This window comes from Phoca vitulina, unplaced genomic scaffold (genome assembly GCF_004348235.1).
Source record: "Phoca vitulina isolate PV1807 unplaced genomic scaffold, GSC_HSeal_1.0 scaffold14, whole genome shotgun sequence".
NCBI lineage: Eukaryota > Metazoa > Chordata > Mammalia > Carnivora > Phocidae > Phoca > Phoca vitulina.
The window spans coordinates 29305692-29321369 of NW_022589717.1; the positions used below are offsets into that span (position 1 = coordinate 29305692).

The following is a 15678-nucleotide window of genomic DNA, read 5'->3' on the forward strand; positions in this document are numbered from 1 at the left end:
TAGATGAAAATTATTGGCCTTGTCTTTGATAGTCTTGTGTGTATCCTATAACAACTTACCTCGTATATTATCCTCATGGTTTGGTCATTTGCTTCTGGGACAGTCCACCAAAGAACTTGGAGGGAAAGTCTCTTTCTCTCTTTCTTCTTCCATTTCCCAAATAGTTTCTGAAATATTTACAAATTCTCTACATTAAAGAAAAAACAGGACTTTTATGGACTTTCTGTTCTGAGTTAACATTGATGCTTCTAATCCTGAAATATATACCAAGAAGCCTGAAATCAATGTAGATCAGTCACTTGGGCCAACATATGAAACAGTCAATTTTATTTGGAGAGATTTTCTTTAATCTATCTTCCCTCCCTCGCTCCCTACCTCCTTCCCATCCCTCCTTCCCTCCAGAATGAACATTGAAATTATTCTGCCAAGAATATCTTATTTTCTGGAATCATTACAGGATCATGAGTTTAGTCCTTGAATAGACTTTGTGGAAGTTGGGTGAATTGTTCTGAATAGGCATGGAGTGATATTAGGAAGATGGCAAGCTGAAGATGAACATTACATAAAGGATAAAACTATCTGAATACAATATAAAAAGATTTTATAGTGTTATGTTTCTAGGTCATTTGGAATTTCTGAGGTATTTAAGAAGTTTAATTTTCTTTCCATCGATAAATATCTTATTTAGAGCTCTTTTGGTTGTGAGAGAAATCAATGTCAACTTATTAAGGAAAAGGGAGATATTTTATAAGTGAGTATATTTATTTTATGACTTGCTAGAGAAATTAGATGTTTTCTCCTTCCTTCTCTCAAAGGGCTAGCAAAAAGCCAGCTCCTCTCTTTTGGAGGACTGATGTGTCTGTCTATCCTTTGCTCAAGGAGAAAAAAAAAGGATCCTTAGAAGTCAGTTATTGAGATAATTTATGTACAATAAAACTTGTCAATCTAAAGATACAATTTGATGAGCATTGGCAAAGACATGCAGTGTGTAACCACCACCACGATCATGATGCAGAACCTTTCCAGCATTCCCAAAGTTCTCAGGTGCCTCTTTGCAGTCAGTCCCCTCCTGCCACCTGGCTCCCTGGCTTCTCCTGGATGACCTTTTGTCATAGTTTTGCTTTGTGCAGCATTTCATCTAAATGCACCCTACAGTGTCTATTTGCTGTGTCTGACTTCTTTCACTTAGCATTATGCTTTTACGATCCATCCATGTTCTTGCATGTATCAGTTCTTCCTTTTCATTGCTGAGTAGTATTCTCTTGTATAGTTAAGTAGCAATTTTTAAAATCTATTCATCAGTGGATAGATATTTGAGTTGTTTCTAGCTTTGAATACAGTACATGACTTTGTGTGGCCTTATGTTTTCATGTTTAGAGAGTAAGTACTTAGAAAGAGGATTGCTGGGTCACAAATTAAGTGCATGTTTAATTTTATAAGAAGTTCTCAAACTTTCCCAAAGTGGGTGTACCGTTTTGCATTTCCACCAGCAATGTATGAGAATTTCAGTTGTTGCACATTCTTACCAACACTCGGTATCGTCAGTCTTTTAGTCATTCTTGTGAGCATGTAGGGGTATCTCAGTACAGTGTTTCCCCCAGTTTTATTGAGTTATAACTCACTTATATTATTGTATTAAATGTTTATAACATAGTGATTTGAGAAAAGTATATATTATGAAATGGTTACCATACTAAGTTTAGTTACCACCCATCACCTCACCTAGTTATAATTTTTTTCTTATGATGAGAACTTTCAAGATCTACTCTCTTAGTAACTTTCAAATATACGGTACAGTATTTATTAACTATAGTTCTCATGTTGTACATTACATCCCTAGAACTTATTTATCTTATAACTGGGAGTTTGTACCTGTTGACCCATAGAAAGCAGTCAATTTTACTCTGAGAGGTTTTGGTTGATCTTTCAAGGTTCCAAAATGTTTAGAAGTAAGAGATGTTGCTTTTCATAGAAGATGAGAGGTAACAGAAGAGTACCCTACGGTCAAGGCCATAGCGAAAAAACTAATATTAAAATGAGTTAAAGTAGTAAAACAAGAAAATTTGAAAATTAGTTATTAGAGGTAGAACTGAAAGACATGTACTTCAGGAAAATTGCGAGAATTTTTCTGAGATGATGGAACTTTAAAGACATGCTTTTATATTAACTAAAGATATTTACAGTCGAAATTGCCCAAGTTGGCTTGATACCGTAACTTCTGTCACAGTATTTTAAATCCCCAAGGTATTTAGATCTCAGTGAAAATTTGATAGTTGAAGAATAACTGAAGCATTCACTTTATAAGGATACCTGTCACTCCCTGCATACCTTGAATTTAAGACAAAATCGGGGTGCCCGGGTGGCTCAGTTGGTTAAGCAACTGCCTTTGGCTCAGGTCATGATCCCGTGGTCCTCGGATCGAGTCCCACGTTGGGCTCCTTGCTCGGCGGGAGGCCTGCTTCTCCGTCTCCCTCTGCCTGCCATTCCCCCTGCTTGTGTGTTCTCTCTCTGTCAAATAAATAAAAAAATCTTTAAAAAAATAAAATAAGGGGGTTCCTGGGTGGCTCAGTCGTTAAGCGTCTGCCTTCGGCTCAGGTCATGATCCCGGGGTCCTGGGATCGAGCCCCGCATCGGGCTACTGCGGAAAATGTTCCTCACCCTAGAAAAACCTGACTAATCTTAATCTTGGTAAATGTACACTTGGTTCTGTACCTAACACTTATCAGTGGCCAGAAAAGGTCCAATACTCAAATTTATCCAACACAAAAGTATACAGTTTAACCCACAGTGTTTCCCAGGCACAAGGCATAGTAGCCGTTAGCAATATCTTTTATTTTGCCACAATTTAAAGAACTTGACCTTTTCAGGTATGTGCTGAAGACACCACCAGATATTTCCTTCTGGAAAATAATACTTTCTCTTCAGAGCACCCTGCTTCTTTTCACACACTGGAGGCCCTGGACGCCGGCGGTAACAATTTCCTTTGCTCCTGTGAATTCCTGTCGTTCACTCAGGAGCAGCGAGCGCTGGTCCAGATCCTGATCGACTGGCCAGAGAACTACCGGTGTGACTCTCCGTTCTCCGTGCGCGGCCGGCGGGTTCGGGACGCGCGTCTCCCGGCCTCTGAATGCCACCGGGCAGCTCTGGTGTCTGCCGTGGGCTCTGTCCTCCTCCTGCTGCTTCTGCTCACGGGGGTCCTGTGCCACCGCTGCCACGGGCTGTGGTACCTGAAGATGATGTGGGCCTGGCTCCAGGCCAAAAGGAAGCCCAGGAGAGCGCCCCCCGGGGACCTCTGCTATGATGCCTTTGTGTCTTACAGTGAGCGCGATGCCTACTGGGTGGAGAACATGATGGTCCAGGAGCTGGAGCACTTCGACCCTCCCTTCAGGCTGTGTCTTCATAAGCGGGACTTCATCCCCGGCAAATGGATCATTGACAATATCATCGACTCCATCGAGAAGAGCCACAAGACCATCTTCGTGCTGTCTGAGAACTTCGCGAAGAGCGAGTGGTGCAAGTATGAGCTGGACTTCTCCCATTTTCGCCCCCCCCCTTTTTTTTTTAAGATTTTATTTATTTATTTGACAGAGGGAGACACAGCGAGAGAGGGAACACAAGCAGGGGGAGGGGGAGAGGGAGAAGCAGGCTTCCTGCTGAGCAGGGAGCCTGATGCCGGGCTCGATCCCAGGACCCTGGGATCATGACCCGAGCTGGGGGCAGACGCTTAACGACTAGAGCCACCCAGGCGCACCCCCCCTCCATTTTCACCTCTTTGATGAGAAGTAGGATGCTGCCATTCTTATTCTTCTGGAGCCCGTTGGGAAAAAGGCCATCCCCCAACAGGAAGTGTTTGAGTTGAGGAATAATTCTAGTTTTTAAAATGGAAATATTCATACAGTGAAATATTCTCAGTTTTCAAAACTTCATTCTAGGTTGAGTTAGAATTTTACTCTTATTTTCCACAGGCAGTATTAAGAACATTCTTCAAAAATTGCAGATGTTAGTGAAATCTTTTCAGAATAGAAAAATTTTGAGGAATGGGCATTTGTGTTTACAAACGTGTATAAAATAGTGCAGGGAGGGGCGCCTGGGTGGCTCAGTCCTTAAGCGTCTGCCTTTGGCTCAGGTCATGATCCCAGGGTCCTGAGATCAAGCCCTGCATCCGGCTCCCTGCTCCTTGCAAGCCTGCTTCTCCCTCTCACACTCCCCCTGCTTGTGTTCTCTCTGTCAAATAAATAAAATCTTAAAAATAAAATAAAATAAAATAGTGTAGGGATTATATTAGTTTTTCATTAAGTGATTTTTGACAGATGTATTTCTAGTATTTTATGTAACTATTACAAGGCGCTTTATATGAAAAAGACAGACTCTGAATTTTGATAACTTCATTTTAGAATTTCAGTCAGATGCTCAAAAATACAAATATCTGCCATGAGTTATCCCTTCCCAAACTCCTTTTCATATTCTGTGCTCATTTTCTAACCTTAAAAAATAAGCTTTATAGTGAGTTGTAGGTCTTATGCCAAAAAAAAGCAGACTGACTAAGGAGTCTTGGAGTGTGATCTGGGTTTGTCACCTAGCTGTGAGCCATGTGACTTAGGAGAAGTTCTCCAATCACTTGAGCTGAAGGTGCAGTAATATCAGAACTATTTATTTCATGTGTTCTTATGAGATTCAGATGAAAAGATATATTTGAAAGTGCTTTAAAAACGTTTACGAATCTTTACTGTACATAGATGACACTGGTAATAACTTGTGGGTAAATGATTTCTCCCTGATTTTGCCAGAACATTCTAATTGGCTTTGGGATAGAAAGCAATAACATCAATCTAGGCATTTCAACTGAAGATATATAGAGACAGAAAAGAGTCTTGTTTGTTTGTTTGTTTTTAGATTCGGAGGGAAATATTGGAAAGAAGTTTTCTTTCTTTCTTTTTTTTTTTAAAGATTTTATTTATTTATTTGACAGAGAGAGACACAGTGAGAGCAGGAACACAAGCAGGGGGAGCGGGAGAGGGAGAAGCAGGCTTCCTGCAGAGCAGGGAGCCCGATGCGGGGCTCGATCCCAGGACCCTGGGATCATGACCTGAGCCAAAGGCAGACGCTTAACGACTGAGCCACCCAGGCGCCCCGGAAAGAAGTTTTCTGAGGTACACAATTGAGAACTCATGAAAAAGAGAGGTGGGAATTTTATAGGAAGAAAGTCTTTCAGGCAACAGCAGAGCCCCGATCATTAGGGATAGGGAGAAATATCCACATAGTCAGTAACCTGGAATAGGGCAAGACAAAAACCCCTGGATTTAGGGTAAAATTCTCATTTCAAATCTCAGTCCTGCCACAATTTGCATGGCATTTCTTCCTGTGTAAAGAGAAGAATGTTTTCTTCGCCTTAATTTGTGAAGATCAAATGTAATTATGAATATAAAATGTACTGCATGAATATTATTAAGGCAGTTTAATTTTTAGAAGGTAGTTTGTTTCCCTTATAAATATTCTTCACTAGGTTCTGCAGCAATGGAAAAAGCCAATCTAAGACTGTTTTTGGAATTACTTTCAGAGGCAGGGATGGAAGGCGCAAGGTTGGGATTTGGATTCAAAATCTTAGAGGTAAGTGGGAGCCCCCATCTTTCATGGCCAGAGTAGGGATGTGACATAGGACCTACAGTCAGTGAACCACCAGGGACTGCCCCAGGATTGAAAAAAAAATGTCCTTATCTGCTCCTCAGGCAAAATGTTGCTCAGTTAGTCTGGACAGTGACTGGTAAGCTATTTTAATATAGGAGAGCATAGCCATGCTGGTGGGAGCGGACCCCGGGGATATACTGGCCCGTGAATACATGCTGAAGCAGGGCGGGGTGAGCAGCATGAATCTGAGCTCCCGAGGATGGAGAGAAACGGAGAAGGGGAATTTAAAGACTGCGTTTCCGGGTACGGGAGGCTTTGAATACCAGAGCTTCAAGAAAACACTGGTTGGGTAACTAGCCTCTGATTTTGAAATCCTCCTCTGTGCTTCGGGAATTCAGGTACGGCGGCCGCTGGCAATCTCTATTCTCTTTTCTCCGCCCCTGACGTCCAACAGCCCCAGCGCCCTCCTCGGACCCGGGCGCCGCCGGCCGCCACCTCCGTCAAGGTCACCTGACGCAGCCCGAGGCCAAGGCGGGCGGCGCGGGGCCACAGCGCCCGGCGTGCGCACCGAGCTAGGGCCTCGCCTCCCCTTGCGCGACGGCGCGCTTAGCGGACGGGCGGTCCCCGCAGCCGGCGAGGAGGGACATCCGGCCCGCGCACTTTTCCCTTCGCTGCCCGCCTCGGCCCCGGCGCGTCGCGTCCGGAGGCGGCGAGGAGGCGCGGCCCGACGGCGGCTCCGTCCTTTCCCAGGTACGTCGGGCCGTTCTCGCCGCCGCGCCCCAAAGCTCCCCCGCAGCCGTGCGCCGGGGTGCGCTGGGCGCCGACGCGGGCGCGGGGAATCCCCGCTTCCCTCTCGCCTGCGCGCGGGGCCCGAGGCTGGGTGGCCGGCGGGCAAGCTGGGGTTGGGGGAGAGCACCCGGGGAACGAGGACCCGACCCGAAGCCCCGGTCTGCACGCCACCCTTCTCTCCGAGCGGGGGCGACGACGGTCAGGTAAGGGCTTGCAGGTGACACGCGTGCGTCCGGCTGGGGGCGTGTCTGCGCGCCTTGGTTACTGCAGGGACCAAACTCCGCGCGTTGGATATCCTTCGCTGTGAGAAGTGGGAAAGGGTCGGGACTCGGGATCCGCCCGGGACTCTCGCACCCTAACCCCGAGCCCGGCCTCTGCGCGGGGGTGAGCTTCACGCCCCCTGCGTGTTCCTTCATCCTTAAAATATCTGAGTTATGTCTCTAATGAGAAAATAACTTAGAGCATTTAAGTTTAGGTGAGTTCTTTAAATAAGAATGCCTGGTGATGGGTATTAAAGAGGGCACATTCTGCATGGAGCACTGGGTGTTATGCACAAACAATGAATCATGGAACACTACATCAAAAACTAATGATGTATGGTGATTAAGATAACAATAAAAAATTTTTAAAAAATGCCCTGAAGTTCCCCTTCTAACTTCTCCAACTGCCGTAAACGAGAACTTGTGTTTAGAACTTAGATGCAAGCCAGGATTGTGTTTTTTACTGTTTTTTTGGAGGGGGGGGGGCGGGAATTGATTGCTTGATTAGGGGTAAACAGCTCAGCTGGCTGAGATGATGCTAATCTTGCAGAAGGTCTTGTTTGCACTGTTACTCAGATTTTTACCAGAAAAGCAACTGGTAGATAGGGTGGCCTGACTTGAAAGCAGAGACTAAAAAAAGGAAATGGCAAACATCCTATTTGAAAATGGCTTATTCACCGGTATTTTAAGTTTCTTCCTGTTCTAAGCAGAGAACTTTTGCATCTTTAAACTTTTTATAATGCACTCATTTTATGAAAATTGCCAGAAGTTTACAGCATGTTTTGTAAGTTTCTAAGCTATCAGTTAATTTTTTGCATTTCTTTAAGAATTTGGCTTGGTTGGTTAAATATCTTATTTTGATTTTCGTGATTGAGCATGATTTATGGTTAAACGGCATTGTGAGTGTGACATTCTTATAAAGATCTAATAAATGTAAGTTGTATTTACTTCTTATAAATAAGAGGCTTGCATTTCAAAAATATGTTTTCCCCCACAATGGCATTTAAAATTTATATTACTTTTTCCTCATACCAAAAAGCCATGCCTGAGTCTTTGAATGCTGTCTTCTTTCTTATCAATTATTAAATTAAAAAAAATGCAGTTGTTGCTCCTTGCTGTCTACTCTTACCAGGTTTATTTTCCAAATTGCGGAAGAACATATGTTTTGGGGTACTTCTTTCAATGATGGACTATGGATAAAAATTATTTTTTTGCTTTTGAGTGTCTGAAAATGTCTATCTCACCTTTACTCTTGAATGATAATTTAAATGGGTCTTGACGTCTAGATTGGCGGTTGTGTCTCCCCTGCCCTTTGAGGATATCATTACATTGTTTTCAGGCTAGGTGAGGAATTTTTATTCTTTTTTTTTTTTTTTTTTTTTTTTTTGCTGGGGATTTAATATATTTTGGCATTTATAATTTTTTTATAATTTGGCAACTTATTTTTTTTTTTCGAATTCGAAAAAAATGTTTAGTTATTCTGTCTTTTAATATTTGGATCCACACCATATACGGCAGGCCTGGAGTTCTGATTTCTTACAGGAGATTTCTGGTAGGCTGGCTTTCAGCTAGGGCCAGAGGGTAGAGATTTTTTAGATCCCTGTTCACATAAGGAGTAGCCTTTTCCCAGCCTGTGGCTTTATGGAGAGTGCACTTTCAGGTCCCAACCATGCACTGGGCCCTGCGTCCCTTCACCCCTCCTGCTTCACCCAACCATTACAACCCTAGCCCTGATGTGGGTATCTGGTCGTGGTTGGGCCGGGGGGCCACGGGCCTTCAACTTCCTCCCAATTCTGGAGCAGCAGATGTACATAGCATAAGTTGCCTGTCCTGCCAGGCTTACTTGTCAGACTGCCATCTTTTCCTGGGTCTTGGGCCAGTAATGCCTCACCGCTCTGTCGATTTTCTGAATTCTTCAAGCAGATGATTTTATACTTTATCCAGACCCACAACTCTTGTTAGATAGGATCCCACTCAGTCTAACTGTAGCCATGCTCTTCCCTTTCTCAGTGTCTTACTCCGCGGAGCTCTCTGTCCCAGGCTGTAATGTAGAGGGGAAGTGGGAGGAGAGGGATGTGACTCTCATCTTCAGTGTCAGGTTGTTAGTGGTAGTTTTGGGATCACCAGTAATTATTATTTGTTGAAAAGTCACCATGTAAATTTCATAAAAATATTAGAATATTTGTATGAAATAGCCCAAGATCCCTGCTCTTATGAATTTTACAGTTTAAAGACAAAAGGCTAGGAAAAATAAAAAAATAGATGTATTTGACCTTTAAATCTCAGCTGAAAACTGGTATAGATTTCTTAAGATTGGTGCTATTTATTACAAAATGGAAATGATCAAGTAAATTTTGGTTGCCCAGTACTAAAATAATCAATACTAAGATGATTTTTTTCAATAACTGATTCAGGAGAAAGACAGTGGGATAACTATAGTACCAAACAGTAATCTCATTTCGTCTTCTGCCTGTCAATTTTAGAGGTGGGGACAATACTGGATCAATAGTCTTAATGGTTCGTTTCCGTTGGCCGCTGTTGCAGCTCTTCTCATACTCATTAGCTGGCTCCCTGTAGTACCTGGTTGTTTTTTTTATGGTGTACTGGACATTCGCTTCAAAAAACTGTTTGTAGGAATAAATTTGAGGCCTCGGATAATCTTAGCCTCTTCTAGAATTTCCCTTTGCTTCTGCAGGTACCTGTGAGCACTAGCATTCCAGAAATCGTTTTCATCCATCTTCAGAGACCGAGACTGTCTGAGCCATCCAGATAAATCAGAGCTGTGCTACAGTCTCCCTGAGGGCTCGGTTTCCCTGGTTCAGCTTTACCTTTCCGTCCATGATTGCCCCAGACCTTAACCTTAAACTCCCTGTCCTTCAAGGCTATCAGTGTCATGCAGCCTATCAGACGAGGCTTACTGTGTTCAAGGTGATGAAGGACGAGACTGAAAATTTTGGCAGAGAACTGGAAACTATAAAAAATGACATAGTGGATGGGGAAAAGAACCAAAGAGAAGTTAAATAGATGAAAATGGCAATAACCGCAAAATTTAAAAGCCATGGATGGATCTACCAGTAGATTAAGCACAGCTGGAGAGAGAAGAATAAACTAGAAAGTGGATCAGAAGAAAATAGCGAGCCTGAAACTTGAAAGGCAAAATATGGAAAAAACGGAAGAGAAGGAGGCCTGGAAAACAGAGCTAAACTAGTGCTTAGATGAAAATGTCTGACCTTAAATGAATATATTAGAAATGAAGAATGGCTGAAGATTAATAAGCAAACATCTACCTTAAGAAATTAGAATAAGAACGGTAAAATAAATCTAGAGGAAGCAGAAGGAAGGAAATTGTAATATAAGAATAGAAATTAGTGAAATAGAAAAGAAATAGAGGATCTCTGAAATGAGAAGCTGGTTTTTGAAAATGCTAGTAAAAAATGATAAACCACTGACAGTCAAGACAATCAAAAAAGGCACAAAGAACTCATCTAAGGAATAAGACAGGACATTAAAATAGTAAGAGGATGTTCTGAGTAACTGTGTCAATAAATTTGAAAATTTAAAAGAAAATGATAAATCCCTTGAAAAACACAATTTACCAAAAGCTGACAGATGAAGAAAAAGAACATCTGAATAGTTCCGTAGCTGTTAAGTATATTTAATGTATTTTACAAAATCAAGATAAATGTATAGATAATAACAAAAACTGCAGGCTCAGAAGGTGGCATTGGTGAATTCTACCCAAGGAAAGGAAATGTATAGGGCAATTTTACTCTGAATATGGATGCAAAAGTTCTAAAGAAAATATTAGTAAATAAATATATCCAGTAAAATATAAAAAGGATAATATATCCAGACTAGCAGGTTTATTCTAAAAATGCAACATTGTCTCAACACTAAATTGATTAATGTAATCACTAGTATTACCAGGGTGAAGGAGGGAATTCATGTTATTATTGCAATAGATACAGGAAAACAAAAGAGAGTTTGATAAAATTCAATATTCAGTAATCAAGAAAACAAAATAAAGGTATACAGATTGGAAAAAAGAAAAAAATTATATTTGAGTGATATGATTGTGTACGTAGAAAATAAAAATAATCTATAAACTGTGGAATTTCTAAATCAATTTAGCAATTTTGCTTAAGTGCATGGTAAACCCATAAAATTTAATTGAATATATATATACATATATATATACATATACACACACACATATATATACACACACACATACACATGACACATAAGTACATATTACTATTTTCAAAGCTTTGAAAATATCAAATGCCTAGGAATAAATCTCAAAAAATACACTCAAGATATCTATGCAGAAAACCATAATATATTCTTGTGATAAATTAAAGAAAACCTAAATAAATGGAAAAATGTATCTTGCTCACGGATTGGAAGATTTAGTATTGTAATGATGTCAGTAATTCCCAAATTGATCTACAGATTCATGGTATTGCCAGTTAAAATGAACAAGTTTTGTTTTTGAAACTGATAAGCTGGGGCACCTGGGTGGCTCAGTTGGTTAAGTGTCCGACTCTTGATTTTGGCTCAGGTTGTGATCTCACACTCCTGAGATCGAGTGCCCCGGGTTGGTCTCCACACTCAGCTTGAGTCTGCTTGAAAGTCTCCCTCTGCCTCTGCCCCTTCTCCCACTCACACTTTCTCTCTGTCTCTCTCTCAAAATAAATAAATAAAATCTTAAGAAAAAAGAAAAAGGAGCTGATTCTGCAATTTATAAGAATATGCAAAGGGCCAAAACTAACCAGGCCTCACTTGAAGAAGAAGAACAAGCAGGAAGGACTTGCCCTCCGGGATATTAAGATATATTATATATTTAATATAGTTTTACCAGTACAAAGATAAGACAAATAGACATTGGATCAGAATTGAGAGCCCTGACAAAAATGAACTATTGGGACTCCATCAAGATAAAAAGCTTTTGCACAGCAAAAGAAACAGTTAACAAAACCAAAAGACAACCGACAGAATGGGAGAAGATATTTGCAAATGACGTATCAGATAAAGGGCTAGTATCCAAAATCTATAAAGAACTTATCAAACTCAACACCCAAAGAACAAAGAATCCAATCAAGAAATGGGCAGAAGACATGAACAGACATTTTTCCAAAGAAGACATCCAAATGGCCAACAGACACATGAAAAAGTGCTCAGCATCAGGGAAATACAAATCAAAACGTCAGTGAGATACCACCTCACACCGGTCAGAATGGCTAAAATTAACAAGTCAGGAAATGACAGATGTTGGCGGGGATGCAGAGAAAGGGGAACCCTCCTACACTGTTGGTAGGAATGCAAGCTGGTGCAGCCACTCTGGAAAACAGTATGGAGGTTCCTCAAAAAGTTGAAAATAGAGCTACCGTATGACCCAGCAATTGCACTACTGGGTATTTACCCCAAAGATACAAATGTAGTGATCCGAAGGGGTTCGTGCACCCCAATGTTTATAGCAGCAATGTCCACAATAGCCAAACTATGGAAAGAGCCTAGATGTCCATCAACAGGCGAATGGATAAAGAAGATGTGGTGTATATATACAATGGAATATTATGCAGCCATCAAAAAATTGAAATCTTGCCATTTGCAACGACATGGATGGAACTAGAGGGTATTATGCTAAGCGAAATAAGTCATTCAGAGAAAGACATGTATCATATGATCTCACTGATATGAGGATTTTGAGAAACAAGACAGAGGATCATAGGGGAAGGGAGAGAAAAATGAAACAAGACGAAACCAGAGAGGGAGACAAACCGTAAGAGACTCTTAATCTCAGGAAACAAACTGAGGGTTGCTGGAGTGGTGGGGGGTGGGAGGGATGGGGTGGCTGGATGATGGACATTGGGGAGGGTGTGTGCTATGGTGAGCGCTGTGAATTGTGTAAGACTGATGAATCACAGACCTGTACCCCTGAAACAAATAATACATTATATGTTAATAAAAAATTAAAAAAAAAAAAGAATTGAGAGCCCTGAAACACACTTACCCCTATGAGGACATGTGGCTATCGGCAAAGGTAAATATTATTGATTGTTTCCCCAAAATGATCTTTTTAAAAATGGTGTTGAGTCAGTTGAATATCCATATTGGAAATAAAATGAATCCTGTCCACTACGTCAAATATGAATCCCTAAGAATGAAAGGCAAAGCCATAAAGATTTTGGAGAATAATAAAGAGGGGCGCCTAGGTGGCTCAGTCTGCCTTCAGCTCAGGTCATGATCCCAGAGTCATGAGACTGAGCCCCACATCGGGCTCCCTGCTCAGAGGAGAGTCTGCTTCTTCCTCTGCCTCTGCTGCTTCCCTGCCCCCTGCTCTTGCTCTCTCTCAAATAAATAAGAGAAAGAAGAAAGAAAGAAAGAGAAAGAAAGAAAGCAAAAAGAATAAAGAGAATATTTTCATGATAAGAAAGATTTTTTAAACAGGCCACAAAAATCACTACTAAGAAACAAAATAGAAAACCGTAAGAACATCTGTTCATCAGAAGAGTCCGTGTAGAAAGTGACAAGGAAAGGCGCAGAATGGGAGAGGAGAGAGCCAGACCTTGTTTCATTGCGCGTGGCAGGTACTGCGTTTTTTACAAGTTGAAGGCATGTGGAAACCCTGCATCGAGCAAGTCTGTTGCTGTCAGGTTTCCATGCTCATTTTGTGTCTCTGTGTTACATTTTGGTGTTTGGTGTTAACAGAAAGTTAACCGTATGGATTTCAAACCTTTCCATGATTATTATATTCATTCTGATGATCCGTGATCAGTGATAATGACTCACTGAAAGCTCAGATGATGGTTAGCCTCCGTTAGCAATAAATCATTTTTAAATGAAGGTATGTACTATTGTTTTTAAGACATTGCACATTTAACAGACTACTGTGTGGTATAAACATAGCTTGTGTGTGCATGGGAAACTAGAAAATTCATTTGACTTGCTGTATTGGGATAGTTGTTCTATTGTTGTGGAACTGGGCCCGCAGTATCTCTAACGAATGCCTGTACTTGTAACACATGTATCATCTATGTTGAGAGGCTATAGCTTTATATATATGTATAATGTATAAATTATTAAATTAATTATTAAATATATAGAATTTAATATTTATAATACTTATTATAAGGGTGACAACCCAGTAGAAAACAGTAGACCAAACACTGAAACAGTGCACATTACAAATGAGGATTCCAAATGATCATTTGCAAAGATGTTCAGACTCATTATTAGTCCCGGAAATGAAATTTAGACAACAAGGACATGGCACTACCTCCCTACTAGAATCGCTGACATGAAAAAGACTGGCCGTGCGCAATGGCGGCACGATACGGAGCAGTTGGGCTCTCACACAGTGCTGATGGGCGTGCCAACCGGGGGGTATCCGTACTGTGAAGCACTGCGACCCACCGGGAAAGAGCCAGAAATGTCTCTCCATGTGGACATAGGAAGATGTCAGGCTACATTGTTAGGTCTCAAATAACTATGCACGGGATGGCCCCACGTATCTAAGACAGGAGGCGATGCAAAGCAATTGCATTGGGGCGGCCATAAAAAATCTGGCGGCAACAGCTATTAAATTTCTAAATCAAGTATGTATTAACATTATGTATGTTTTAATTCTCTGTGCCTATAAATTATATAGCCTAGGCCTTGATAATCTCTCATTCTGTGAATGTGGGAAATTAGTTTTACCCATGAAAAGTGGTGTTCTTGGGGTTACATTTTTAAAAGTGTTTTGTACAGTTTGTGTAGTGAGCAAATACAGACAAAGGAGTGCAGGCACAAGGAATGAGAGAGCTGAGGGGAGCCTGGGTGACTCAGTTGTTAAGCATCCGTCTGCCTTCGGCACAGGTCGTGGTCCCAGGGTCCTGAGATCGAGCCCTGCGTCGGGCTCCCTGCTCGGCGGGAAGCCTGCTTCTCCCTCTCCCACTCCCCCTGCTTGTGTTCCTGCTCTCGCTGTGTCTCTCGGTGTCAAATAAATAAATAAAATCTTAAAAAAAAAAAAGGACCGAGAGAGCTGAATGGAGCCAAAGAGGGATACAGGGCCCAGAAGGCGGGCAGAGAGAGAGAGAAAGTGCTGGATTCACGGTTGCAAGGAATCTTGCGGTGGTGGAGAGTGTGCAGACCGCTTTATTTCCCCCACATTCATCTGAACAGCGCATGGAGACTGAGCACTGCTTCTGCACTTCTCTGCAGGAAGGGAACGTTCTGATGGTCTGATTGTCCCTCAGCCCAGCAAACCACCATGCTCTGCTGGGCGTGCCCAGCATCCCTCCTGCCTGCTAGTAGTAAGTGCCAGACAAGCTTGAGGAGCACGGGACCTTTATCTTTCGGTGAAAGCATGCTACCACCGGAGCTGCGCTCAGTGAATCCTTGTCCAGTGAGAGGTGTGGCTGGGCTCTGTGAGATCTCTAACTCACAGGGGACATCGAGGCAGGGAGGAGGCATGCTTAAATACAAGAGTGTTTGAAGTGCAGGAGTCAGTGATTGCAAATCCATATGGTTAAGCCTAGCTCATTTCTTTTTTTTGTTTTGTTTTAAAGATTTATTTACTTATTTTAGAGAGAGAGAGAACGTGAGCATGAGCAGGGGGTGAGGAAGGGCAGAGGGAGAGAAGCTCAGTGGGGAGTCCGATGCAGGGCTTGATCTCAAAACCCTGAGATCATGACCTGAGCTGAAGTCAAGAGTGGGACGCTTAACTGAGCCACCCAAGCCTAGCTCATTTCTTAACCTGCTTGCTTATTCATTCTTCCATTCTTTCATTTAATCATTCTTTCGGCTCATGCTTAGTGAGTCCTGCTCTGTACTCCCAGATGGTATTGGGCTTTTAAGTCATGGCACAGGGAAAGAATCTCTGTGTTGGTATTGCTCAATGTGTCAGGGAATTCATTTGTTATCTCCGTTCATAGATTCCATTTGCCTCTCTGTTATTTCCTGGTAGCTCAGTGTGTGTGTCCATTTGCCTCTCTGTTATTTCCTGGTAGCTCAGTGT

General features: G+C 41.9%; 2 protein-coding genes across 3 annotated transcripts in view; both read left to right on the plus strand.

Moving 5' to 3' along the window:
• LOC116637325 (toll-like receptor 2) overlaps positions 1–9698 on the plus strand; it is a 27629-nt gene extending 17931 nt beyond the window's left edge. Inside the window, 9 exon segments of the mRNA XM_032412702.1 lie at positions 2174–2371; positions 2664–2824; positions 2826–2905; positions 2908–3544; positions 3768–3871; positions 5504–5607; positions 5781–5974; positions 6080–6375; positions 9556–9698. Coding sequence (XP_032268593.1) covers positions 2174–2371; positions 2664–2824; positions 2826–2905; positions 2908–3544; positions 3768–3871; positions 5504–5607; positions 5781–5974; positions 6080–6375; positions 9556–9698 — 1917 coding nt within the window.
• TLR2 (toll like receptor 2) overlaps positions 6231–15678 on the plus strand; it is a 13282-nt gene continuing 3834 nt past the window's right edge. Inside the window, exon 1 of one of the 2 annotated variants that reach the window (XM_032413034.1) lies at positions 6231–6617. The gene's annotated coding sequence lies outside the window, so the exon portion shown is untranslated. The remainder of the gene's footprint in view (positions 6618–15678) is intronic. The other variant, XM_032413033.1, reaches the window with a different exon arrangement.